Source organism: Eubalaena glacialis, chromosome 13, assembly GCF_028564815.1.
Source record: "Eubalaena glacialis isolate mEubGla1 chromosome 13, mEubGla1.1.hap2.+ XY, whole genome shotgun sequence".
In the NCBI taxonomy this organism is placed as follows: domain Eukaryota; kingdom Metazoa; phylum Chordata; class Mammalia; order Artiodactyla; family Balaenidae; genus Eubalaena; species Eubalaena glacialis.
Window position 1 is genome coordinate 77,075,898 of NC_083728.1, and position 26,048 is coordinate 77,101,945.

Here is a 26,048-nt window from a genome sequence, read left to right on the forward strand (position 1 = left end):
CACAATCTGGTTGTACTCAGTTTGACTCCTATCTCTTGAGTCCTCATTGCTCTGAGCTACAGATCAACCTCAGGGGAAGAGAAATAAGCCAAGTAAGGCTGGGTCTTCACCCTTGGGAAGCCCGCTGTCTCATGGGAGGCTCCCCTGAGAGCCCTGTGGTCAAATTACCTTTTAAAGGTTGGAAGCCTGTTTCCTTTAACCCAGTGGTTCCATACCTGGGGCCACCACCACTTCCCACCCCACTTTGCATTTGGCAAAGTCTGGAGACATTTTGGTTGCTACAACAGGCAGGAGGCTTCTGGAATCTAGTGGGTAGAGGCCAAGGATGCTGCTAAACATCTTACAATGCATGGAACACCTCCCCACAACAAAGACTTATCCAGCTCAAAATGTCAATAGTGCCAAGGTTGAGAAACTCTGGTTTAACCATTAAGCAATGAGGAGTCACAGGGAGATTCTCAACCAAAAGAGAGAGAGATTTAACTTTGTGAATTCTGATAGCTGAGTCCGTGGTGGCCTGGAGGAAGGCAGCCCTGGAGACAGTATAATTCAGGACTTTTTTTCCTTTGTCCCAGGAAATCAGTGAAGTAAGCAGGCAGGAGTGTACTGGTCTTCAGCCAAAAACACTAAGCTCTGTATACATTCCTCCCAGATGGCAAATCATGCATATTGCAACAAGCACAGTGTTAATGTCAGTTAGGTTCCTGAGAGGAGTTTCTCTCTCCTGAGGAAGTGTGCTCACTCAGTACTCACCAGCTATGTGATCTTGAGCAAGTATCTTACCCTCTCTGTGTCTTTTCCTCAACTGTAAATGGACCTAATCATAGTACCTAATTCTGAGAGTTTTTGTAAGGATTAATTAATATATGACAAGAGCCTACAACAGAGTCTGGTACATAGTGCCACACTACTACATAAATGTCAGCTCTTAATATCATCCTCTCATCACTACCACCATCACCACCACCATCCTTATCATCATCATCATCCCTATCATCATCATCAACTTCAACACCCCCACCACTATCATCATCACCATCACCATCATCATCATTAACGTCATCATCCCCACCACCACCACGATTATCCCCACCAGCACCATCATTGTCATCATCATCACCACCATCATCATCAACATCACCACCATCATCATTAACGTCATCATCCCCACCACCACCACCATGATTATCCCCACCAGCACCATCATTGTCATCATCATCACCACCATCATCATCAACATCACCACCATCATCATTAACGTCGTCATCCCCACCACCACCACCACGATTATCCCCACCAGCACCATCATTGTCATCATCATCACCACCATCATCATCAACATCACCACGATCATCATTCCTTTCTTTTAGAAGAAAGCCTGTTTATTGAACCTGTGCTACCTGAGGTTTGATTGGATGTCATTCTGCCCCAAGGGTGGTAGCAAAAGGGATCAACCCTCAGCCCCCTTGACACAGTCTGCTGGCTATGTCCACAGAGCTTGGTTCAGGGTTGTTATCAATCCCTTTGTCCTCACCCGCCAAAACCAGGTGAGCCAGGCCAGCTTGGAGGCCCCAGATGGCTCCAACTCTTGAAATAAACCCCCTGGATCTGCTCTGTTAAAAACTGCAAAATGACAAAAAGTCAAAATTTCTCCTGTGGAGAAATGGTGTCTGGAGGTAGACCACAGCTGCTGTGGTTCAGCTGTTCAAAGATGTCAGGGCTCCCATGTCTGGAAAATTCTTTTCACCTTACGAGAATTCCAGATATTGGCTCTTGCTGGAGTTGCGTCCATAGTCCACAGACATCAGGACTCCCACACTGCGGTTGTCTTGGCCTTCCCTCCTGGCGGTAGGATGGCCTGTGTTCACAGCCGCAAGACCCCTTCTATCGGGAATACTAACACTGCCCCAGAAGCACTCCCCCACATACAGACTTCCATGTGTGTTTAGTTGGCAGAACTGGGTCACTCAGCCACCCATAGGACAAGGGAGGCTAGGAAAGCTGGAACGGGACTGTCACGATTGGCTGAAACAAATCATGTTCCATTGCCTCAGGGAGGGTACACCGCTGCCCTGATGAAGTCTGGGTTCTGTTGGCAAGGAAGAACGTGAGAGGTGAGTATCGTAGGTCTGCAGCAGGTCAAGGTACAATGGCTGCAAAACAAACTATCCCCAAACTTTGTGGCATTTATTTAGCTCATGAATCTGCAACCTGGCCGGGCTCAGTGGGGACGGTTTGTCTCTGTGTTACTTGGCATCAGATTGAAACAACATTCATTAGCAACATTCATTTTGCTGGTGACTTTGCAATTTGGTCAGGGTTCAGTGGGCTCGGCTCATGTCTGTTCCTCTTGGTGTCAGCTGGGATGGCTCAGGAATGGGAGCTGGAAACATCTGAGGGCTCGCTTGCTCACATCTGGGCCTGGGCTGGGAAGTCCCGTACAGCTGGGGCTCCTCCGGCCTTTCTCTCTATCTCTCTGTGTTCTCTCCATGTTCTCTCTCCAGGACTGTGGCTTCAGGGTAGCTGGACTTCTCACATGTCAGCTCAAAGATCCCAAGTGTGAGCTGAGAGAGAGAGAGAGAGAGAGAGAGAGGAGACAGAGACAGACAGACAGGCAGACAACAGAAAGAAAGAAAGAAAGAAAGAAAGAAAGAAAGAAAGAAAGAAAGAGAGAGAGAGAGAGGGAAGGAGGGAGGGAGGGAGAGAGGGAGGGAGGGAGGGAGGGAGGAAGGAAGGAAGGAAGGAAGAAAGAAAGAAAGGAAGGAAGAAAGAGAGAGAGAGGAGGGAGGGAGGGAGGGAGGAAGGAAGGAAGGAAGGGATTCTATACATAGACCTTCTACCTTTCACAAAAAATAATGCAAAATGGATCATAAACCTGAATGTACAATGCAAAACTATAAAACTTCTAGAAGATGACATAGAAGAAAATCTAGGATCTAGGTTTGGCAATGAGTTTTTAGATAACAACACCAAGAGCATGATCCACGAAAGAAAAAACTTAATAAGTCGGACTTCATTTAAAGTCAAAAATTCCACTTTACAAAAAACACTGTTAAGAGAATGAAAAGATAAGCCAAAGCTTGGAGAAAATCTTTGCAAAACACATGTCCAATAAAGGACTTGTATCCAAAATATACGAAGAATTTTTAAAAACTCAACTCTAAGAAAACAAACAACCCTATTTAAAAATGGGCAAAAGATCTTGACAGATGAAAAAGAAGATACACAGATGGCAAATAAGCATGTGAAAATATGCTCAACATAATATATCTTTAAGGAACTTGCAGATGAAAACAACCATGAGATACCATTACACATCTACTAGACTGGCTAAGATCCCAAAAACTGACAACACCGAGTGCTGGCAGGAATGCAGAGCAACAGGAACACTCATTCACTGCTGGTGGAAATGCAAAATGGCACAGCCATTTTGGAAGAGTTTGGCAGTTTCTTACAAAACTAGATGTATTCTTACCATATGATCTTAGCAATCACACTCGGTATTTACCCAAAGGAGTTGAAAACATATCCACATAAAAACCTGCACACAAGTGTTTATAGCAGCTTTGTTCATACTTGTCAAAAGCTGAAAGCAATCAAGGAGTCCTTCGGTAGGTGAATGGCTAAATAAGCAGTGGTACAGCCAGACAATGGAATATTATTCAGTGCTAAAAAGAAATGAGGTATCAAGCCATGAAAAGACATGGGGGGACCTTAAATGCATATTACTAAGTGAAAGAAGCCAGTCTTAAGAGGCTATATACTGTCAGATTCCAACTATATGGCATTCTGGAAAAAGCAAAACTATAGGGACAGTAAAAAGATCAGTGGCTTCCAAGGTTCATGGGGAGGGGGAGGAGGAGGAGGAGGTGAAGCCTAGGGGATTTTCAGGAAGGTGAAACTCTTCTTTATGTTGCTGTACTGGTGGATAGATGTCATTATGCATTTGTCGAAACCCACAGAACAGAAGAAAGCAAGCGTTAACCTTAATGTAAAGAGCAGACTTCAGTTAACAATAATGTATAAATACCGGTTCACTAACTGTTACAAATGTACTGTATTAATGCAAGATGTTACTAATAGGGGAAATTATGCACAGGGGAGGGGGTAATATAAGAGCTCTCTGTACTATCAATTTTTCTGTAAAATCTACAACTGTTCTAAAATTTAAAAAAAAATTTTAAACCTGAAAGACAGGATTAAAAACAAGTAATGTAATGTGAGCTGAGCTCGTACTGAGGCCAAACTTGGCAACCACCTGTGTTGAGGGCCTGAGTTTTTATTGCTTTGGGGCCTCCAACCCCTCCCCTCCAAGGCCTGACACAGAGCAGCCACTGACAAAGTTTGGACAGCTCAGGCAGGAATCCAAATAGTGCAACTATATGTGAGATGGCAAACTTTACATTTATTATCCTTCTAAGGCTTCAGGACAATGCCCTATTTTCGTTAACTCTTTATTTTTTTATTTTTGGCTGTGTTGGGTCGTTAACTCTTTATACTGACATAATTTCAGACTTACAAAAAAGTGGCAAGTACAAAGAATTCCCATATTCCCTTTCTCCAGATTTCCCCAATGTCTTCACATCCAACCACATCTGCCCCATCCTTTCCTGTCTTTTCAGTGCTGTTTTTACCCCCATTTCACAACCAAGCAAACAGGTGGAGGAAGCAGGCTTTGAATTGGCTTCTCATCTTCCTTCTGATCAGAACAACAGTGAACATTTATTGAGCGCCTACTATGTGCCAGGTGTTGCTCCAAGAACTTTTCATGGATCTCATCACACGTATTTCAGACTCTATGAGGTGGGGCCTGTGATCGTCCCCACTTTGCAGATGTGGGAGCTGAGGCACGCACTGTGCACGAGCCACTTCACCCAGAGTCCATAGTAAGCAGTGGGGTTAGTACGCAGACGCAGTCAGTCAGGTGGAAGTGAGGGAAGAGTGAAGGATGACTTAAAGATGCAGAAAACAGGGTGGGAGCCCAGTTCGGGAGGCCAGGAGGGCAGAGAGCCCAGGCTACACATTCCCAAAGTGAGACTTCCACTGTCTCCAGATAAAACTTGACACAAACTCAGAGACACAAAGACGGGGCAAAAGAAGATTTCATGTTTAGGAGGGGACCTCAGCACTATCCAGCCTGGGTCTGCACACCTCCTACCTGACCTTCTTCCCCTCTCCCCTCCTCAAGGCTCTCCAGCCAACCTGGCCTTCAGGCAATTCCTCCAACATGCTAAATTGGTTCCCACCCCAGGGCCTTTGCACTTGCTGTTCTCACTTTCTAAACTAGTCTTGCCCCCATCCCCTTCAGGCTAGAAGCTCAAATGTTTCCTCCTCCAGGAGGAGTTAGGTCTCTCTCTGTTTTACTCTCTTCTTGGTATCTCTTGTTACTTGAAATACTTTATTCATTTACTGTTTTTCCCTACCTTCTGGGCTCCATCAGGGCTTTTATGGTGTGCAGTGATTAGTGGTCCATGGAGCGTGGGTTGGAATCCCACAGCGGCTGCATGACTCTGAGCAAGTTTCCCCTCAGAGGCTCTGTGCCTGTTTCCCCATCTGTAAACTGGGGGACAGTAGTATAGCTCCCTCACAGGGTAGTTGTCAGTTAATATATGCATGGCCTTAGAAAGGGGTCTGCCAGATGGTACTAACTGTTGATTGAAGAGTTGTTTCACTATCTAAATTTTTCCGGAGCGCGGCATATCGTAGGCGCTCAGAAAACATTTGCTGAAGAGAAGAACACACATCCGCATTCAGCAGAAGTTGGGCTGTCGGGAAGGGGAGCAGGATTAAAGATGCCCAGCCCCCCAACCCTTAACGGACCTGCCCCCTGTGCCTAGAGAGGCAGAGAGGGGCCTCAGCAGGAAAGGCAGGGACAGGGGCGGTGGGACCAGCTGGTGCCAAATCCGGAGGCTCCATCCGGAGCTGGGATTTTATTCTGAGAGCTAGGGGAAGCCCTGCGGAGTTCTCCCCGCTGGGGTGTGACCTCCAGTGGCCATGGGGCCCGGGCGCTGGGATCGCCTCCAGGAGAGATCGGCAGCCCCTCGGACTGCGGGGACGGAGGGGACCGGGACAGTGACGCAGCTGTGACCGTCGGCGCCCCTGCCGGGAGGGCGCCCCGGGGAGCGCGGGGTGAGCGGAGCGGGGCGGGGCGGGGCGGTGCAGGCCAATGGGCGGGGAGCGGGGCGGGGCGCAGGAAGCTGGGCGGGCTTGGCAGGGGGCCTAGGAAAGCCCCTCCTGGTGCAGCCAGGGCTGGGACGGCCGCCCGGGGTGTCTCCCACTTGCCGCTCCGGCGCTGGCGCGGCGACTCGACCCGGAGCGCGCAGGTAGGACCCGGGGCCCGCGCACGGGTGGGAGGCTGGGGGATCAGCCCGGGCACGCGGCGGCGGTCCACAGAGCGCTGGGCCGCCGGCGGGGCTCCAGGCGGCTGGGACCCCGGGATTTCCCGATCCCCAGTGGGGATTGCTCACCTGCCGGCTCCTCTTCGCGCGAGGGGCAGCGGCGGCTCCGTCCCTTCCGCCCAGCGCACCTGAAGCGGGCCTGGGGAGGCTAGTGCTGGTGCTCAGACACCCGCACGCCCCAAACTCGCCCCGTCCCCGACACGTCAGAGGGGCGGCCTCTTGGAGGGGCTTGGGAACGTCGTGAGCGTGGGGGGAGGCAGGTCTTGGGCCACCAACCTCCCCCGTCTTCTCTGGGCAGTCACCCCCCACCCCGCGCACAGGAAGTCGGTGAGGATTTGGATCGAGGAATCTGGTGAAACAAGGGCCTTTCGACCTCTGCTCTCCTTATGTGAATATTGATGGGCCCAATAATAGCGATCATTTGCTGGGACTTGTGTTGTACGGGCCTGCCCTGAGCACTGAAAGTATTCTGAGTTAAAGTTCAAAATAACCTTTCTGGTCGGTGCTTTGTGTGTATTGTGGCCATTTTGCTGATGAGAACTGCTGAGGCACAGGCAGCTTAAATGACTTGCCCAAGGTGATGCCCACAAGGAAAGTGCAGAGCAGGATTCCAACACACTCATTCTGGCACCAGAGCCCACAGCCTTCCACATGTCAACAATATTTGTCAAACTACCCCATAAACAAATTCTCCAGGGGATTCGATTAAGATGCAGCTTCTCAGGCTCTTTTTGGTGAGATTCAGATTCAGTAAACACAGGAATCTAGATTCTTCTTCTCCTTCTCCTCCCTCCTCCTCCTCCTCCTTCCTCTCCTTCTCCTTCTCCTTTTTCTCCTCCTTCTCCTTCTTCTCTTGAACAAATTCTATGTTTCTTATAATCAGGACAGTCTGGGAACCAGCACACTTGGTGCCTGCTGCTGGGATCCACACATCACCCCCAGGCCAGCACTTACCCTGCTTGAATGCCAGCCTTTGCCCTCTGTGGCGAAGTATGACCCCCACCCCCCTGCAACTCCTCCCCTATGGGTGGCCTTTTAGGAGCACCAGGCATTTGCTGGGACAACAGTGCCTTTATTAAAATCCTTAAGTCCAGTGGGAAAACTGAGGCTCAGGTTTGCTTTTGTCCAGGTGTCCCCCACAGTCAGGGGTTTGTCCAGGTGTCCCCCACAGTCAGCGGTTTCCAGAGTCCTACAAAGGCCACTTGAACTCAGCTAGCCCCACCATGAGTACAGATGAGGATGCTGAGGTATAGAAAGGGAGGTGACCTACCCCAGCCATTCATTCACTCATTAGCACTCACTGGGCACTGCTTGAGTGCTGTTCAGGGCACTGGTGTTTGCCCTCAAGGAGCTCCCTCTCGGGGGGCGGTTGGGGAGAGCTATGAGGAAGGGAGGAAGCACAGGTAGGGGGTGATCAACCTTCATGGGTCAATGGGACAGACTTCGTGGAGCAGGGACCTCTGAGCCAGCCCTGGGAGAGGAGGAGAGGAGCTCGGTAGGTGCAGAATGAGAGGGAACAGCATGCTGAGCAGTGGGAACAGCATGGATAAAGGCTAGGAGGTCGTTCAGGGAGCGGGGAAAAGCCAGTGATGGATGGAAAGGTGGGGCGTGTTGTGAAAGGCCTTGAATGCCATGCGGAGGAGTGTAGGCCAGTGTATTTTACCTTTGCCTGAACCATAAGAATCACGATACAGATTCCTGGGCCCCGCCGTGGACCTCTGGAGCTAAATCTAGAGGGAGGCTGGGGGAAGGCCGCAGGGAGGGAAAACCACTAACCAGTCACCCTGGTTACAACACACCCAGTTACCAGCAGGTCTGGGATGACCTGAGGATTTCCAAATTCTGGGCAGTGACTCAGTAACTGATGTGTTTTGTACAGCAAAAGCCCAGGGTTGCAGAAAGCCGAGGCAGGGGCAGGAATGCTGTCCCCGAAGGCATTCACAATTTCCTGGTGTTCAGATTCAGAAGAGGAGCTGAAATGAAGTATCAAGGAAATGAGAAGAGAGACCCTTTCCTGGACCCCCTTCTCTCTATCCCCCTATCTCCCATCCCTACCCCCGGACGGAAGAGAGAGTTTGGGATCAAATGTCCACTGCCCTTGATGGCACCTGGGAGTAGGGCAGGGACAGAGGCCCCCTGGGTGCTTCGTTTCCTCACATTTGTAAAATTGATCTTCTATGAGTGCTAATGACATCATGTTTTATAAGCTCCTTAGCACAATTTCCAACACAACACATTCACAGTCAGTATTCATGTCTGTTGTTACCTGTCAAGAAATATAGCTTGGAGGTTAAGAGCATGGACTCTGGAGCCAGATCGCACAGGTTCAAATGCTGGCTTTGCCATTTCTTATGGAGCCAAGTTCTCAAGACTTCAGTTTCCCCATTTGTGAAATTATAGTGTCTACTTTATACCATTTGTAGTGATGATGAACTGAATTCATAAGTGTCAAGCATACAGAACAGCGCCCAGTGTAGAGTAAGCACTATATATTTGTTAAGTAAATAAATGAACCCCATTGGATGGCATTTAATCTGCCCATTTTGCAGGCGAGGAAACCAAGACTCAGAGATGTGCGTGGTGGCCTTGCCTAAGGTCGTACATCTAAGAGCACATCTAAGAGTGACAGATGGAGGGATTCAAACCTGCTTTCCTTCCCAACCTCTGTCCTTTCCCACTGTGCCACTTTGCTGGGGTGGCCAAGAGGGACATCTTTTGGAGCATTCCTCAGGACCGTGGAGACATGCCAGTCTTGTTTGACCAGATTTCCCTTGGCTCGGCTAGAAGAGAGGCCGACGGCTTGCCTAGATGTTGTACGAATTTGCCCTTGCAAGAATGTGGATGGGAGAACCCCAGTGGAGGCTGAGAGTCCTAGAGAGACCGGGGGACCCTGCATCTGATGGGCCGTAACCCCTGTTGCTTTGCTTCCAGCCAAGTCATTCTGCTTCTCTGAGCCTGAGGCAGAGAGGAGGTCACAGGCTCGAAGACAGGGGCCCCAGGTTCAAATGTGAGCTTGCTGTTCTTCCTATCTGTGGGATCTGGAGGAAGTTGCTTAACCTCTCTTAGCCTCAGTTTGCTTGTCAGTAAAATGGGTGTTTGGAGCGGGGGGCAGTATTCCTGAGATGATTTTTGGAGTTACCTTGCCCACAGCTCCGTGATTGCTGTTTCTCTCCCCGATTAGGACAGAGTCACTTCTTCACATCCAGCGCCTGGCTTCCTCATTCATTTCTTCTTCGGATATTTATTGGGCACTTGTGTGCCAGGCAAGGTGCCAGGTGCTACTAATAGAGCACTGGACAAAGTCCTTGCTCTCCTGGAGTTCGAATTCTAGTTCTGAAAACAGGCAGTACACAAACAAATGTACACAGATCTATACTCCTTATCTAACATTCGAAATCCACAAGCTCTGAAAACCGGAAGCGTTCTCATCACTCAAGTGGAAGCAAGACCTGACATGAACTAAACGCGAGGCTCTTTGGAGGCTTTATTTATTCTCCTTGGTGTGAAGCCTCGTATGTCTTGCTGCAGAGATGTTCATGTGATTGATCACAAGGCGCTCCTCGGGCCCCTTGGGGGCAGGGGTAGTTTTGATGGGTGGTATTTTATACAAGATTACCTTTCTCTAATCTGAGTAATTCTGAATTCGGAAACACCTGGCCCCCAGGATCTCACACAGGAAGACAGGCACCTACAGTATCGTGTCACATAGTGACAGTGCTTGGAAGCAGTGTGGGGGTGGAGTTGGGGGAGCCTCTCTGAGGAGGGACATTTAGAAGGACAAGGGGCAGAGGCCCTGGAGGAGCGGGCCAGGTGGAGGGAACCAGAGAGGATGCTAGAAAAGGTCTCGTCCGCCCGACTGGCCCCATTTCCGGGCCTGCTGCTTGCCCCCGCTCTGCGTGCACAGTTCTGTCTAAATGCACACATCTTCGCCTTTCCAAGAAGTGGTGATGCCTCTGAGGTTTCGGGTTTGCCTCCGACTGACTCATTTTCATTCTTGGGGCCCCCTTGGGCCTCCTCATCTTCTCGACGTCACTTAAGAAATCCAAGTCTTCAACAAAGCAGGCCTGGGAGCTGCGACTCGCTGGGGATGCTCATCATCTGGGCTGGCATCCGAGTCCCCCCTCCCCCTCCCTCCAGGGAGAGAGGCAGGAGGTGGGTCCTGGTGAGGGGAAGAGAAGCTTGGCCCTCAAGGGTTTGGTGGAACAGATTTCCTGAGAGGAAGGAGGTGTTCTAAGCAACAGGACTGTGAAGGGACTAACAGCCTGCGGCCTGCAGAGCCAGTTTGCAAAGCTAAAAGTGACAGGCACGCACATGTCTTGAGTGCCAGCATGGGGCTCGCTGCTCACACTCAACTCAGCAAGCGTGCCGGGGCTGGGGACACAGCAGTGACTGATGCAGCAACAAGGGCCCTCATGGAGCTGACCGTCTAGTGGTGGAGGTGACTTTTGAGCTAAGACCTGACATAGAAAGACACGTGGATATCTGGGGAAAGAGTGATCCCAGCAGAGGGAACAGCAAGTGCAAAGGCCCTGAGGTGTGTTTGACTCACAACAAGGAAGCTGATGTGGTTGGATGGAGTTGAAGCAAGTTGAAGAGGCCCGGGGAGAGAGGTCAGGAAAGCCAATAGGAGCCAGAGACCTGCATTGTCTCACTCAACTTGTACAGTAACTGTACGAGGTAGGAACTGCTCTTATCCAGATTTTACAGATGAAAAAAACAGGCACAGAAGCTTTAGTAACTTGTCCGGGGTCACGTAGCTGTGAACCCGGCAGCTCCAGGGTCCTCAGTCTTTACCACTGTGTTTAAACACATCATGGAAACTGTATTCAGGCGCTAAAGGTCCACCTGTCACTGTCTACTGTCGGTGCTCACCTCCCATCGATCTGCCCAGCAACCCTGTGCACGTGGTCAGGCCAGGACCGACGTCACAGGTGATCCGATCATTGCCCAGATCATTTTACAGATTGTTTTACCGACGAGCATCTTCCCAGCATGGCAGACACCCTAAAGCAGAGGGGGCGTGGTGGGGCTGAGGGTCGTGGAGGCAGGTAGATGCGTGGGTGCCTCCCCATTTCCCTGGGGAGGAAACTGAGGCTCAGGGAAGAGACTTACCCAGTGATGCAACTTGGAAGGGGCAGAATCTGGATTCAAATCCAGGGCTGGGAGCCTATGCATTTAACTACTATTCTGAGCCATCCAGCCCAAGGAGCAGAGTTTAAAAGAAGTAGGTTTCTAGGTTAGAAATAAGGGAGCACAGTCACCAAGAGCTGTTTTGGAGAACTGCGGAAGGCCTGAGGGTTTCCTGAAGCAGCCAGGAGAGTGTTTTGTCTTTTTAAAAGAGGACCTTTGGGCTTCCCTGGTGGCGCAGTGGTTGAGAATCTGCCTGCCGATGCAGGGGACACGGGTTCGAGCCCTGGTCTGGGAAGATCCCACATGCCGCGGAGCAACTGGGCCCGTGAGCCACAACTACTGAGCCTGCGCGTCTGGAGCCTGTGCTCCACAACGGGAGAGGCCACGATGGTGAGAGGCCCGCGCACCGTGATAAGGAGTGGCTCCCGCTTGCCGCAAGTGGTGAAAGCCCTCGTACAGAAACGAAGACCCAACACAGACAAAAATAAAAATAAAAATAATAATTTAAAAAAAAAAAAAAAAAGAGGAACTTCTCCAGAGAGGAGGGACGCCAGATCTCTGCGGGGACAGCCCTCCAAGCCCGCAGACCCTCAGCTTCCCAACGGTCTTGCTTCTGGGGAGTAGGCCTTCTAGAAACCAGATTTCTACTGTTGGACAGCTCTAACTGGGAGAATATCTTTCCTGGGATTTAGCCAAATTAGCTTTCCAAGAGCTTTCGCTTTCTGGCTTTGGTTCTACCCCTTGGAGGTAGTAAGCATCCTCCTCCATCCCAGCGCAGTGATTCTCTTATTCAGATGACACAGCCATAATTCATTCAATCATTCTTCCTCTTCAGTCTGGCTTTGGACATGATCCAATTGGTCAGAGTCCCACATAAAAACCATTGCCTCCCCCAAAGCCTGCCCAGTCAGAGAGGAGGGAGGCTGTCACCTCCTTGGATCTGGAGCCCATACCTCTGTTGATACCACCTGCAATCATACTTTGTAGTGGCCACACCCCAGTTGGGGCTGGTATTGAACTTGTCAGCTAAACCCTCCAATTCTCTCGTCTACACGAGCTGCTGTCAATTAAGGTTTCTTCCATTCTGAGGTTCCTTGTTTGAGGCTAACAATCGTTCTCAGTCTTTCTTGTTTTCTAGTAAATCAACTGCAGGCTATAAGTTTTTCTCTGAGTACTGCTATGGCTTCATTCCACAGGTCTTGTTACACAGTGTCATTCACTACTAACTACTATAGTTTATAATTTCCCTTTTGATTAAAAGTGTTATGTGCGTTATAATTTTTTTTAAGGTGGATGGAATTTTTCAAGTTATTTTTTGATTGTTGATTTCTGAATGTATTGCATAATGGTCAATATTTGTAGATTCTATGACATCAGTGATGGAGAATTTGTCGAGATCATCTTTGTAGGATTTTCTGGTCCATTTTTTTTCTGTTTGTTCCTCTTGTATTTGAAAGGATGTGTGTTTTTGTTGGGTTAAAGTTCTAGAAATAGATTTAGTTCACACTTACTAATTATATCATTTATATTTTCTCTGTTTTTATGTATTTTTCTCTACCTGATCTATCTCCCACTATGACAGAGGATCTGTTCATTTTTCTCTGGCCTTCTCTCAGTTTTTTGCTTCATTTTTGAAGGTATGTTGTTAGGTGCTTATAAACAGAATATACGATACGAATAGAAGAGGGTTCATGATTTTTATACCTTCTTGGTGAGCTGCTCCTTTTATCAGTATAAAACAGCTACCTTTCTTTTAATACTTTGATGCCTTAAATTCCATTTTATTCAGTATTAATATTCCTATACCTGTTATCTTTATTTGCATTTTTCTTGACTAATTTTCCAATTCTTTATTTTCTTTTCTTCCCCTCTAAAGTCGAAGGACTTTTCTTTGACTCCAGTCTGGTAGCCACATGAGTTTAAAAAAAAACAAAAAAGAAACTTGCATTTTAGTCTCAGCTCTGCAACCCACTTGCTCAGTGATCTTGGGCAAGTCATTTTCCCTCTTGGGGCCTCAATTTCCTAAACCGTAACATGGGGATATGACTCGCTTTGCCCCTCTCTAGGGTTTTTGTGAAAATAACAACACGTAGTGAATATGAAAGGCATTGTAAACATCCCTGTACTCATATTAGTCGTTGGGTGTAAGCATTGGTCGGCATTCCAGGCAGTGAGAATGGCATGTACAAAGGCCTGGAGGAAGGAACACACCCAACAATGAGGCAGCCAACAACTTCAGTTTCGCCATCATTGGTTGGCTGCCTCTGCGTTCGCAAGGAGACGTGCATGAGACACAGTCCCTGGGCTGGAGGACTTTCAGTCTGGAAATGGAGCAAAATGATGCACACGGCTCACTCTTTATGGGAACGGAAAGGATGTTTGGACAGCGGGACAGGCAGAGCTGGGAGGTAGGAGGAGGAAAGAGTAGCGTTTGACCAGGAACATCCTGAGAGGGTAGGAGGAGGGCACTGAGAGGCAGAGGAAACAGCCCAAGGGAAGTGGGGAGTCTGGGCACATATGGGGAGGGTGGGGCAGGGCTGGGAGGGTGGAAGGACTGTTCTTTGATCCCCTCGTCCACCCACCCCGAGGAGGAAAGCAGTGGGGCTTTTGCAAAATTTTGGAACTCCTCACTGACAAAACGATGCTGCTCAGCCACACAAGGGCAGGCGGTGATGGCGTGTCTCCAGCCTCGCTCCCTCTCAGCACCGTAACAGCCGCATCCCGCAGGGACAGAAGGAAGGGAGCGTTTGGGGGTGCCGGAGCTTAGGGAGCTTAGGGAAGGTGCGGGAGGGGGTGGTCTCACCTGTTGCTCCTTTCCTCTTATTGGGGGTCTTCTGGTGTCTCAGGACACCCACTCACCCAGGAGGACATCACCTGGTGGTTGTAAGCCACAGAGGGACCACAAATGTGGGGTGTGGTTTTTAAAAATTGAGCATTTAAAAACCAGGGTAATATACATACAAATCTGGATTTCTAGCTTCTTGTGAAAGATCGAGCACCCTAGCGACCCCTAGGCCTTCATTTACATGGTGCAAAGCAGAGTGGCGGGTGCCTGTTAGGACTGGACATGTGCTCGCCACCTGCCCCCTCTCTACTCACTGAGGTCATGCATCTGCGTTCTCTTAGGTATTTGAGTTGACGTTAGGGGAGATGACCCTCCGTGGCCGTGAGAGGTGGCTGGGAGCTGGGAACTGCCCCCGGAGGGAGTGAGCGCCCCATTGCTGGAAGCAGGCAACTAGAGGGTTGATGGCCCCGTGGCAAAGGCCTAGGGGGACGTGAAGTGTTAGCTGGCTTGGACTCCAGGGTCTTTGGGGATCCACCAGCCCTGAGAACTGGCTGTTCTGAGACCTTCGCTGACAAACCCCGATAGCCTCGTGCACCTTCCGCTCTATTCCCTTCCCTCTCACCATCGTTTTTTTCTTTTTCTTTTTCTTTTTATTGCAATGTGCATGCAGACAAGTGCCCAGCTTCACGAAGTAAACACAAGTGTGTATAACCTGATCAGGAAACAAAGCATGACTAGCCCCCCAGAAGATTCTCTCCCGCCCCACCCTCCCCCAGGACACTTTCCTGACCACTAAACCCAAGATTGGTTTGTATCCTTTTGGACTTTATATAAATGGAATGAGTATTGCCCTTTCAAGCCCAGCTTCCTATACTCAGCTTGTACTCTGAGACCTGTCTGTGCTGTTATGGCAGCTGTCATGTACTCAGGGTCTGTACTTCGCGTTTGGAGACGAGCTTTTGCTGCCTGCTCCATCAGCGCTGCCCTAAGCCTCTTCTGCCCAGCTATGCCAGCCATGGTCTCTTTGCCTCCCCTCAACCGCCCCAGGAGGCAAGTGGTTCAGCTCTCATTTCACAGATAAGGAGGCCGAGGCTCTGAGAGGACCACAGTGTGCCAAGGTCTCCCAGCCAGTCAGTGCAGAGGCCACGCGCTTAGGCTCAGAGTTACACTTCCGCATCTTAGATGCTCTGGGGTCCCTGCCCATGTGGGTATCCCCACACATCTTTGTGTCCCTGACCGTGCCAAGAATGATAAAGGATGAGACAACAGAAAGAACTCAAGGGAGAGCCCCATCCCAACCCCCTCCTGTCTGCAGACAGACCATGAACAGGGAGCCCTCATCTGTGCTGACATGCTACTGCTTTGCGTTTGCCCAGGGGCCAAAGTCCTGGTCCCTGTTGAGACATGCTCCCTGTGAGGACTGGGCAAACAGTGGTCGGTGGTGGAGGCCAAGTTCTAGTTCATCACTTCCTGCCCTGTTACCTTGGGACTATTTCTGAATTCCCCTGAGCCTCAATTTCCTCCTCTGTGCAGGCAATGTTTAACCACATCTTCCACACAGGGCTTGCTGGGAGGAGCAAACAGAGAGGTGTATAAAAGGAGTGAATTTACGGCTGCTTCCTCCATGCCAGGTGCTGTACTGTGACTCCAGAACCAAAAGATCTGGGTTCAATTCCCAGGCCCACCTCTTACTAGCTGTGCATCCTTAGGCAGGTTCCTGGACCTCCCTGGGCCTCAGTTTCCCCATGTCTACAAAGGGAATGATAATAATTGCACCTTCCATGTTCTTCAGTTGGGGAAGGGTGGAACCTATGGGCAGAAGGGCCCAGGGCATGGTCTCTAAAGACTCAAGGAATTGGGGGCAATCATGGTGACTTCTGGTGACCTCAGGAAGAAGGTGAACCGGGAGCCGTGACTGTCACTAAGACAGCCAAAATCTAATCAGCATCTTGGGACCGAGACATCTTGTATCTGTGTATCAGGGCAATGAGCAGTAATCAGGGTAATGCCCCAATTACCAGCTCTCTGGAGATCAGCTCCCCCCTCCCCTCTTGGGGTGGCCAAGATCGGTGTGGTGCCTGCCTTGGGGTATATAAGGAGACTCTGAGCCAGAATTGGTCAGTGTTTATCCAGCAGTAAGAGGCAGAAAATGCCAGCTCTGGGAGCTGTATCCCTGCCTCCATCAGGGATGGCTGGCCAGGCCTCACTGCACACAGCCAGGGGGAGTTCGTTCATTTATTCTTCCATTCAGCAAATATCTATGGACCCCCCCCCTACTGTGTGCCAGGCACTGCGCTAGGCTGTAGGGCTATAGCAGTGAACCCGGTGGGTGCAGCCTGTAGGAGCTGGTGTTCTCTGGGGGATTTGGACTGTGCACAGGACACGTGCGTGTGTGATAGGCTGTGAGGAGTAAGTGCCAGGAAGAGAAATAAAGCAGGAGAAGGGCTTGCAGAGTGATGGAGGCTGGCCGCTGGTCCTGAGCAGGTGACGTCTGCACTCAGGTCCTCAGGCGCAGCCTCCTCCCCGGGGGCACTGGTACCTTCTGAGGATGGGCATGGCTTCCAGGATCCTAGATGGAGTCACCCGGCTGCCCCTCCCGTGGACACTTGGACTTCATGTGTCCGCAGCCAACGTGAGCGTCCACATTGCCATAAGGTGGCTGTTAGCCCAGGATGCCAGCCTGTCCCCGAGATGGTGCACCCCCTCGGGGCTCTGGCCCAGCCGAATCCCACGAAGGAGGTTCACGGTCTCCAGCCCCCTCCATCCCCTCTCAGACGAGGCTGTGTCTCTCACTCTGCACAGCCCCCGTGGGCTTCAGCCACAGCTGATGACCTGCAAACCGGTCTCCAGCGTGAGCCTTCCTCCTGAGCACCAGGCCGCTAGGACATACTGCCTCCTGGATGCCTCTTCGGGCCCATCGCCTACTTGGACTCACCAGGTCCACAGTATGGTGAAGTGCGTGGTCTTCCGCAGCAAGACCACTCCTCTTCCCGGCACCCGCCACCATCCATCCGCCCATGCTCCAGCCCAAGGCCACCTCCCTGCTCCCAGCTCCCAGCCACCAGTCATCACCAAGTTCTGCCACGTCCACCACCCAAACAGAGCTAGAACCTGCCTTCTCTTCTGCAGCTCGAGCGGCACCGCCTCTTCTGTCAGCTGCTCCTGCACTCGTTCTCCACACGCAGGTCAGAGTGGGCTTTCTGGAAAGCAGCTCCTCTCCTGCTCAATAGCCTTCAGTGGCTCCCTACTGCCCTGAGGATGGAGTCTGAATCGCTTACCACCCCTGGTAGACAGTGTTGTCCTCTGGCCTTTCTGATTGCACTGCTCTCGTCTGCTATGACCCCTACCCCTTGCTGCAGCCAAGGGCCTGTCTTGTAGGATGGGAAATGGGCCACGCCCTCCCTATCTTAGGATCCTTCAGAATCTGTAGAATGGGTTTAATAATTGTACTCATCTCATACGGGGTCTTAAAGCATCCTAGAACAGTGCCTGACACGGAGGAAGCACTGTATAAGTGTAAAAGTCAGAATAAAGTAAAGTACACATGCTCATTTATTGAGTACCTGCTCTGTGCTGGGCACGGGCTAGGCGTTCTGCTTCCAGAAGATGGAGCACGTCCCCTGCCCTCACGGAGCCCACCATGCCTTCTAGGGGACATTCTTCCTTCCTCTCTGCATGCCGCCGTCCCTCCCCTGGAGGATTCTTGTTCATTTACCTGCCCCCTGGCCCCCCACCGACCCTGTAGGACCAGCTGGCCCTTCCTCGCCCCTCCTCACTGACAGCTCTGTGCTCACAGCCTCTTACGTATCTGATGATGCCTGACCTCACACTGGTCCTTCCCACAGCCCACTCCATCTTGGTGGGTGGCACCTCCATCCTTTCAGTGGCTCCGGCCGAAAGCCTCAGAGTCATTCTTGACCCCTACTTGTTCCCTTTTCTCTGACCCAGCCCCCGAACTCCATTCTGTCAGCAAAGCCTGTTGACTCTACCTTCACAACAGATCTAGAATTTAACCCGTTCTTACCTCTTCTTCCCTACAACCCTGGTGCACCTGGCACCTGGTGCCTGGGCTAGTCCAGTGGCCTCCTCATGGGTCCCTGCTTCTGCCCTTGACCCCAGAGGCCAGAGGGAGCCTTTGAAGTCTCACCTCTGTGCCCCAAATCCTCCAGTAACTTCTCTCCTCGCTCCATTATTTGTTAAGGGAAAGAAGGTAAAAAGGCACGAATGAATGAATGAATGGCCTTTTTCACATCTGTAGTAGCTGGCACATAGTAGGTGCTGAGGAAACACCTGCAGCAAGAATACATGGGGCACAAGCGAGGGGTTGAGGACCAGGAGCACACAGTAGGCACGGGGGGAGCCTGGTGGGCTCTTTGGCTGAGGTGGCTGGTTCTTGCTGCTGCCGCCCCTCCCCTCCACTCTCTGGGCTGGGGGTGGGGCAGGCAGGCAGAGCCCAGGCCATTTTGGGGCCCTGGCCAGCCTTCCTCACCGTCCTGGGTGGGGCTGGTGACGTGGCTTTCGGTTCTGGGAACCCTAGCTGGGCAGCAGTTCTGGGAAGGCTGCTGCCCCATGGAGAAGTGTATCCCTGCCCCCCTGCCAGACCAGCTCAGCAGAAGCTTCAGGCCAGCTTAAGATTGTGGAGTTTCAGGGGTCAGCGGCTCCGGAGGGAGGTCACCCGCAGCGCCTGCTGTCCCGGGTTTCCTATCCACAAGCCTCTTGTCACAGGACCGGCTGCATCCCGTCTGCCGATCCAACCTCCCACCCCCTCCACGTCGGTTTGCAGCCAAGAGAGGGAAGAGGAGCAGGAGGCCTGCACACCCCACTGGGTTCAGGAAGAGCCCCGCTGCGTGGCTTCTGTACCGCTGCTGGCTTCTGACATTTCAAGACTCGCCACTCATCTCCCCCCAGATAAAAAGAGTGAGTTAATTGTGTTTCCCGGCCAGCAGGAGTGTTTTCCCCACTCTGGGCGCTTCTGCTCTTTTCTTGGTCAGGCTTTCACCCACTCCGCTGCTTCCTAACTCCATGAACTTGGCTTTGTCACTTGCCCTCTGTAGACCTCAAGTTTCCTCTTTGGCCAATCAGATTAATAACACCACATGCCAGGGCTGCAGGGACGACATTCTGAGAGGCAGTGGTGCGTGGATTCTGGAGGGAGATTGCCTGGGTTCAAATCCCAGCTCTGTGACCACAAACGAGTGCTCTGACCTCTCCCTGCCTTCGTCTCCTCATCATTAAAATGAGGATTTTTTTTTTTTATTAATTTTTTATTTTTGGCTGCGTTGGGTCTTCGTTGCTGCGCGCGGGCTTTCTCTAGTTGCGGCGAGCGGGGGCCGCTCTTTGTTGCGGTGCACGGCCTTCCCATTGCGGTGGCTTCTCTTGTTGTGGATCACGGGCTCCAGAGCGCAGGCTCAGTAGTTGTGGCGCACAGGCCGAGTTGCTCCGCAGCGTGTGATCTTCCCGGGCCAGGGGCTCGGAACCCGTGTCCCCTGCATTGGCAGGCGGATTCTTAACCACTGCGCCACCAGGCAAGCCCTAAAATGGGGATTTTAATGGCATCTACTTCATAAAGTGGTGAGAACTAAATTGCTTAATATATTATAAGCACTTAGAACCATGCCTGGCACCTAATAAGTACTGTATATGCATGGCAGTTATTAGGGGCAAAGGCTTGGTACATACTCCATGTTTAAAAACAGATTATTGTATTCATTGTTGTTGAATTTTAACCAATCATTCATTTAATAGATGTTTCATGAGCACATACTGTGTACATGTCAGGCACTGTTTAGACACGGGACAAAGCAATGACTATGGCTATTTTACTTAAAGGAATGTTTGTCGTACTGATTTGTCAGACCACTTTATATGTTAAGGCCCTTCATTTTCTGTAATGTAGATTGCCACTTTTTGCTAATCTTTTGCTTGCTTGCTTTTTTTCTTTATGGTGTGTTTTGATCTGGGGAAGTTCAAAACATTTTTGCAGTCAAATCTTTCTATCTTTGCCATCTACCTACTGAAATAAAATGAACATTCACATATATAACCTCAGAGATATGATTAGAGATGGTGATAAGTATATGACAGAAATAAACAGGGTGCTGTGATGAGAAGTCACAGAGGGTGCCCTCGCTGGATGGTGTTTCTGGGTGTAAAGGGTACGAGGGAGGAAAGGGACAGGGGTGTGTCAGAAGGCCAGTGGGACAGAAGGCTCGAGGGGGAGGGAGCAGGAATAGGAGGGGATGGTAGTGGGGTCTCCGGGGGCCAGATCATCAGAGGGGCTTGAGTGGTTTGGGTTGGTTTTTTTTTTTTTTGCATTTTCTTAAACTTCTTATTTTGTGGTAATTGTTGTAAGGATTAATCCACGCAGTTGTAAGAAATAATACAGAGAGATCCCTTCTACTCTGTTTCCCCCAAGGGTAACATCTTACAAAACTATAGTTCAGTATCACAACCAAGGTATTGACATTGATGGAAACCACTGATCTTCCCCAGATTGCCTCCGTTTTACTGGTACTCGTTTGCGTGTGTGTTTGCGTGTTTGCGCATGCACGCACATGTTATTTTTATTCGTTTTGTTAGCTTGCTTCTTATTAATTTAACTTTATCACGTGCACAGTTTTTGTCTCCACCACTGCAGTGAGATACAGAACAGTCCTATCATCACAAGGATCCCCGTGTTGCCCTTTTATAGCCATACCTCCCTCCCTCCCTGCTGCCCGCCCCCCCCCCACCCATGCGGCAACCACGAATCTATTCACCATTTCCATAGCTTGGTCATTTCAAGAATGTTACATAAAGGGAATCAAACAGCATGTAGCCTTTTCGATTGGCTGCTTTCATTCCGGGGCTTGGATTTGATTCTCAGTCAGAGATGCTGCTCTTGGATGGGCTGTGGACCCCTGGGGCTCTGTGCACCCCCCCACCCCCAGAGGTGAAGACATCTTTCAAGGGCCAGAGGCCAGTGAAGTGAACAGACAGATCATGGCCTGGTTTCCAATTTGAAAATGACTCTGGTTTCAGTGTGGAGAAGAGACTCGCGTTTGCAGCAACTGCTAACTGCCCCCCACCCCGCCGGCTCCCCCTCGTTTCAGCGTTCTCCCCAGCCCCAGACTGGGTCTTGGAAAAATCTTGCCACGACCCTATTCAAAGACCCTCAAAAACCGCTCATTGCCTGGGGAGCGGGTGGGGCTTTGACATGGAGTCCTTACTTGGGCTTCAGTAAGCTCAAGTAACCGCTGTGTGAACCACTAAGACAGAATGCAAAATTAAATGTGTGCACTTTTCTGGAAAGAGAGCTTGGAGTTTGCATCAGAGGTTCAGATGGGTCAGGGACCTCCAAAACATGGAGAACTCTGGGGTCTAAACACAGATCGTGGTTAAGAGCCAAGGCTCTGGAGCCTGACTGCCCCTGTTCAAATCCCAGGACTATCACCTCTCTGTAACCTCAGACAAGTCACTTAACTTTCCTGAGCCTTGGTTTCCTCCTCTAAAAATGGGAAAAAGTACTAGTAGCTACTTCATAGGGCTGTTTTAAATATTGAATTATTGTATGTAAAATGTTTAGAAAGAAACTTGGCATGTTTAAATATTTTGGTAAATATTGTATGTTTGTTGACTGCATGATGAGGCTGCAGGAAATAGGAGAGCAGAGCCGTTTAGGGAAAGCCCTTCTAGCCCCTCTGGGATTTTCAGGCCCTCTCTGTATTAGTTGTCATCCTCTTGACAAGCTTGAAATTAGCAAGATTTCTTCCAAAGGGATGCACAGTTACTATTGGGTACTATCGCCTCCCTGGTCTTGGCTATCATATCTCTGTTAATATGGCTTTAACTACAAGAGCTGTTTTGATTATTGAATTAATCGATATAAAATGTTTAGAAGGAAGCAGGTTGACCAACTCTTCCTGGCCCATTTCATTCCATCTTGTTGGGTTCAGTCTGTGGTTCTAGGAGAAACTGAAGGAGTTGGTATATTGGAAGGTACCTTGGGCTCAGAAGCCAGCAGACCTGGATTCTGACTCTGGCCCTGCCCTCTCGCTAGCTGTGGGACCCGATGGGCAAGTTATTTGATCTCTGTGGCCTCGGTTCCCTTAGGAAGAAAGCGGAAATAACAACCCATCTTGCAGGGTTCTTGGGCAGAGTCAATAAGGTAATAACTCTAGTGCACATGGCAAAGGGTCAAGCACATGTGAGTACTTGATAAGCAGGATTTTGTTTACACAAATGCTTGGTTCAGCACAAGGAAGCTGTTTCCAATAGTCAGGCTCTGCTCAAAAATGACCTGTGGGTGACCACCCCACCCATGGAAAGCGTACAAGCAGAACTGGATGGCAACATGTCAGAGATGGCATCTCGGCAGGCACCCCTGTTCAGGTTGCCACTTGGGCTGGGCAGGTGACCCCGAGACTCCTCCCAACCCCTACACGTCAGAAATCCCACAGTCGAGGGTGTGGACTTGAAATTATTTCCTTTTGCCATGTGCCTTACACCCTGATCATTTGGTAATTATTCTTTTTAATTCCTCTGCTTCTCTGCACGTTCATCCTTCGTTCCCTGTGATGTTCAGAGAGGCCTTGTCACCACCACATCTGTGCCGCGGTTTCTCCTGAGATGCAGCACCTGCCATCCCTGTGAAACCAGTCAGTGTGCGTGTGTGGGGGTGTGTGTGCACATGCGTACGTCTGGATGTGCCCTCCGAAACACATCAAAGATAACACCCTGACCGCTGTAGATGTCATGATATAGTCTACCCTGAGGGGGTTGCTTCACTCCCCCACACCTTTTTAAAGGACTTTACCACGGTAGCCTTTCTGCTGTGTGACCTTGGGCACGCGTCTTGACCTCTCTGTTTCTCTTTATTCAAAATTGGGGCTAGAGTGACCCCTTTGCCGTCTCTGCCACAGGATGCTGTGGATGTCTGTGAACTCACAAGAAGGAAGGTTGCTGGGACTTGGCAGAGGAAACCAGCATCACTGTTTTCCAAACCCCACTCCCACCCCTCCTTCCTTGGTCTTCACTGTGGCTCTGCCAGGAAGGCCAGTTGAGGCTTTGAGTGGATACCAAGTCTCCCCCTAGGGAGAGCTTTCCAGCCCCGTGCTGAGCCCATCAGTGGCCCCACATCATGTCCAAAGTGAATTTATTCGACAGACTTGCCTGAGCACGTGCTGCGTGCCAGGCATTGCCATAGGTACTAGGAGATTGGCCATGCACAAGACAAACACAGGCTCTTGGGACGACAGACACACAATTGAAAGGAGAACATCTCCCATTCTCCTTGCCTTTTGCCCCCAGGGCACTTTTTGAAGCGTACAGGCTGCTTCCTGCATAGACTGCCCCTCAGTGTAGGCTTGTCTGATGTTTCCATGCGATTTGTGCACTGGGGGCAGGGACCCCAGGGAAGTGACACTGTGTTCTTCCAAGGGCATTGTTTTCAGAAAGCTCATGACCTTGGTTTGTCCCGTTCCTGGCCATGTCAACACTGACCATTTGGTTAAGGTGGTATCTGCCAGGTTTCTGTATATAAGGTTCTATACAATTACATATATCAAGTATTGTATATGAATTATGTAAAGTTAATTAATATGAGTTTGTGGGGAGATACTTGGAGCCTGCTGTGGTGAAATAGAGCTGTCCCTTCCCCCCACTTACTCATCTTTATCACCGTAGACTCCTACACCCCTATTTTAACTCTAAGGGTTACAGTTGGTTACTATAATATTCATTGTGAGGCTCTAATTGTGCCCATTTTGGCCGGTGGGCGTCCATTCTGTCTGGCTTCTATGTCTTTTCAAGAGGTCCCCATCATTCGTGGAGCACTTCCTTACTTTCTGGCACAAGAAGAATTCCAGGCTTTTCTTGTACTTTCCCTTCTCCTGGAGTCAGCTGTTTCTCCGAGGAGCCCTGGTTCCTGTCAGTCGAGAATAGTATTTAGAAGCCAAGACCTGGGCACTAGGATGGCATGATCATCAGATGCAACGCATGATTCTGGACTAGATCCTGGACTTATAAAGAGCATTGCTGTGGCAATTAGCAAAATGGAAATAGGGTCTGTGCATTAGCTGGCAGTAATGCATCCATGTTAATTTCCTGATTTTGATGGTTGTATTGTAGTTATGTTGGCGACTGTCCTTGTTTTTCTTAATAAACACTGGAGTATTAAGGGGCCATTTATTCATTATGAATAGATGGATGAATAAAATGAATAAATGAGAGAGAAGACAGAGACAGAGACTGAGAGAATCAATGAGAAGGACAGGGAGAGGAAAGGCATGGGGGTGAGAGTGAATTCGTGGTATGTTTGAAGAGCAGCAGGAAGTAAAGGTGTGCAGGGGGGCAGGTGCAGGCCTGGTGGAGAGGGAGGCGTGCGGCGGAGGGGGAGGGCTGTATCTGGAGGTGAGCTCTGAAAGCTGCGCTGGGGATGATGGGGACCGTGGGAATCATGAATCAGCGCTAACAGGCTCACTTGCTCCCAGCAGGCGCTGTAGGATCTCCCAATGGGGTGGCTTCACTCTGGGCTCACGTTTTCCGTGGGCTGTCTGATCCTGATGTGGGCGGCAGGCTCTGGTAAGTCACCACCTCTCATTCATTCATTCCTTCCTTCATTCAGCAAACCTTTACAGTATTGACTGTTTATGCACCAGGCTCACGCCATGGGACAGATGCCTGTGATGGTGGGATAGCTACCCTTAGACTGGCATATTTTTCCTTTAATTCGGCCAAGGGCAGGTAGTTGCATTTGCATACTATAAAGGTGCATTTGGTCTGTCTCCGCTGATGGACCCTGTACCCAAGGGTATTTCTTCAGCTGCAGGCATCACCGCAGTGCCAGCTGGGAAGCTCACAGAGCCCCATTCCTGGCCCCTGCATTGTGAGGACCCCCGTGCCTCGGACAGTGGTTTCGTTGTTTTGTGATGGGCCCCTTGGTCCTGTTTGGGCTGGTTTCCAACTCATCCCTCTTGGTCGTCAGGCGCCAGCTGCTCAGAGGTCTCCTGTGTCTCCCCAGGGAGTGTGAGGGTCCTGCAGGGGCCCACCTGCTTCTCCGACTACGTCAACATCTCCACCTGTGAGTGGGAGATGGCCCGGCCCACCAACTGCAGAGCCGAGCTCCGCCTGTTCTACCAGCTGGAATTTTTCTCCTTTGAGTAAGCCTGGGCTGGAACTGGGAGTTGGGGAAGTTTTGCCTCGGAGTTCGCCTGGCCCACGTGGTACCCCGGAGTGCGTGTGCTAAATGCGGTTCACGGGGGCTTACTGGGCATGGTAGAGGTGAGGTGCCCTGGGGCGCAGCGTGTGTAAGACACAGCGAGTGCATCACGGTGCTCCAAGCTCAGTGTCACCGAGGCACGTGGCATGTGGATGTGGTGGAATCCTGGACTAGACCAGCAGTTCTCAAGCTTTTTCGTCCCAGGACTCTCTTGCGTGCTTAAGAATTAGTGAGGACCAGGGACTTCCCTGGTGGTCCAGTGGCTAAGAGTCCATACTCCCAGTGCAGGGGGCCCAGGTTCTATCCCTGGTCAGAGAACCAGATCCCACATGCCGCAACTAAGAGTTCGCATGGTGCAACTAAAGATCCTGCATGCTGCAACTAAGACCCGGTGCAACCAAAGAAAGAAAGAAAGAAAAGAATTAGTGAGGACCCCCAAAGCTTTAGTCTGGGTAGCTTACATCTATCAATATTTCCACTATTAGAAATTAAAACAGAAATTTTAAATCACAACAGCCCACAAGTTCACATTCAACAG

The 26,048-nt window shown here is 50.3% G+C and overlaps 1 protein-coding gene across 3 annotated transcripts in view; it reads left to right on the forward strand.

Annotated features, from left to right (window-relative positions):
* Window positions 1–6,248: 6,248 nt before the first annotated feature.
* IL4R (interleukin 4 receptor) overlaps window positions 6,249–26,048 on the forward strand; it is a 38,634-nt gene continuing 18,834 nt past the window's right edge. The window contains exons 1-4 of one of the 3 annotated variants that reach the window (XM_061208686.1): window positions 6,249–6,323; window positions 19,039–19,230; window positions 24,786–24,873; window positions 25,277–25,451. In XM_061208686.1, the coding sequence (XP_061064669.1) occupies window positions 24,804–24,873; window positions 25,277–25,451 (245 nt within the window). In that variant the 5' untranslated portion in view covers window positions 6,249–6,323; window positions 19,039–19,230; window positions 24,786–24,803. The remainder of the gene's footprint in view (window positions 6,324–19,038; window positions 19,231–24,785; window positions 24,874–25,276; window positions 25,452–26,048) is intronic. The other 2 variants (XM_061208685.1, XM_061208687.1) reach the window with 2 other exon arrangements.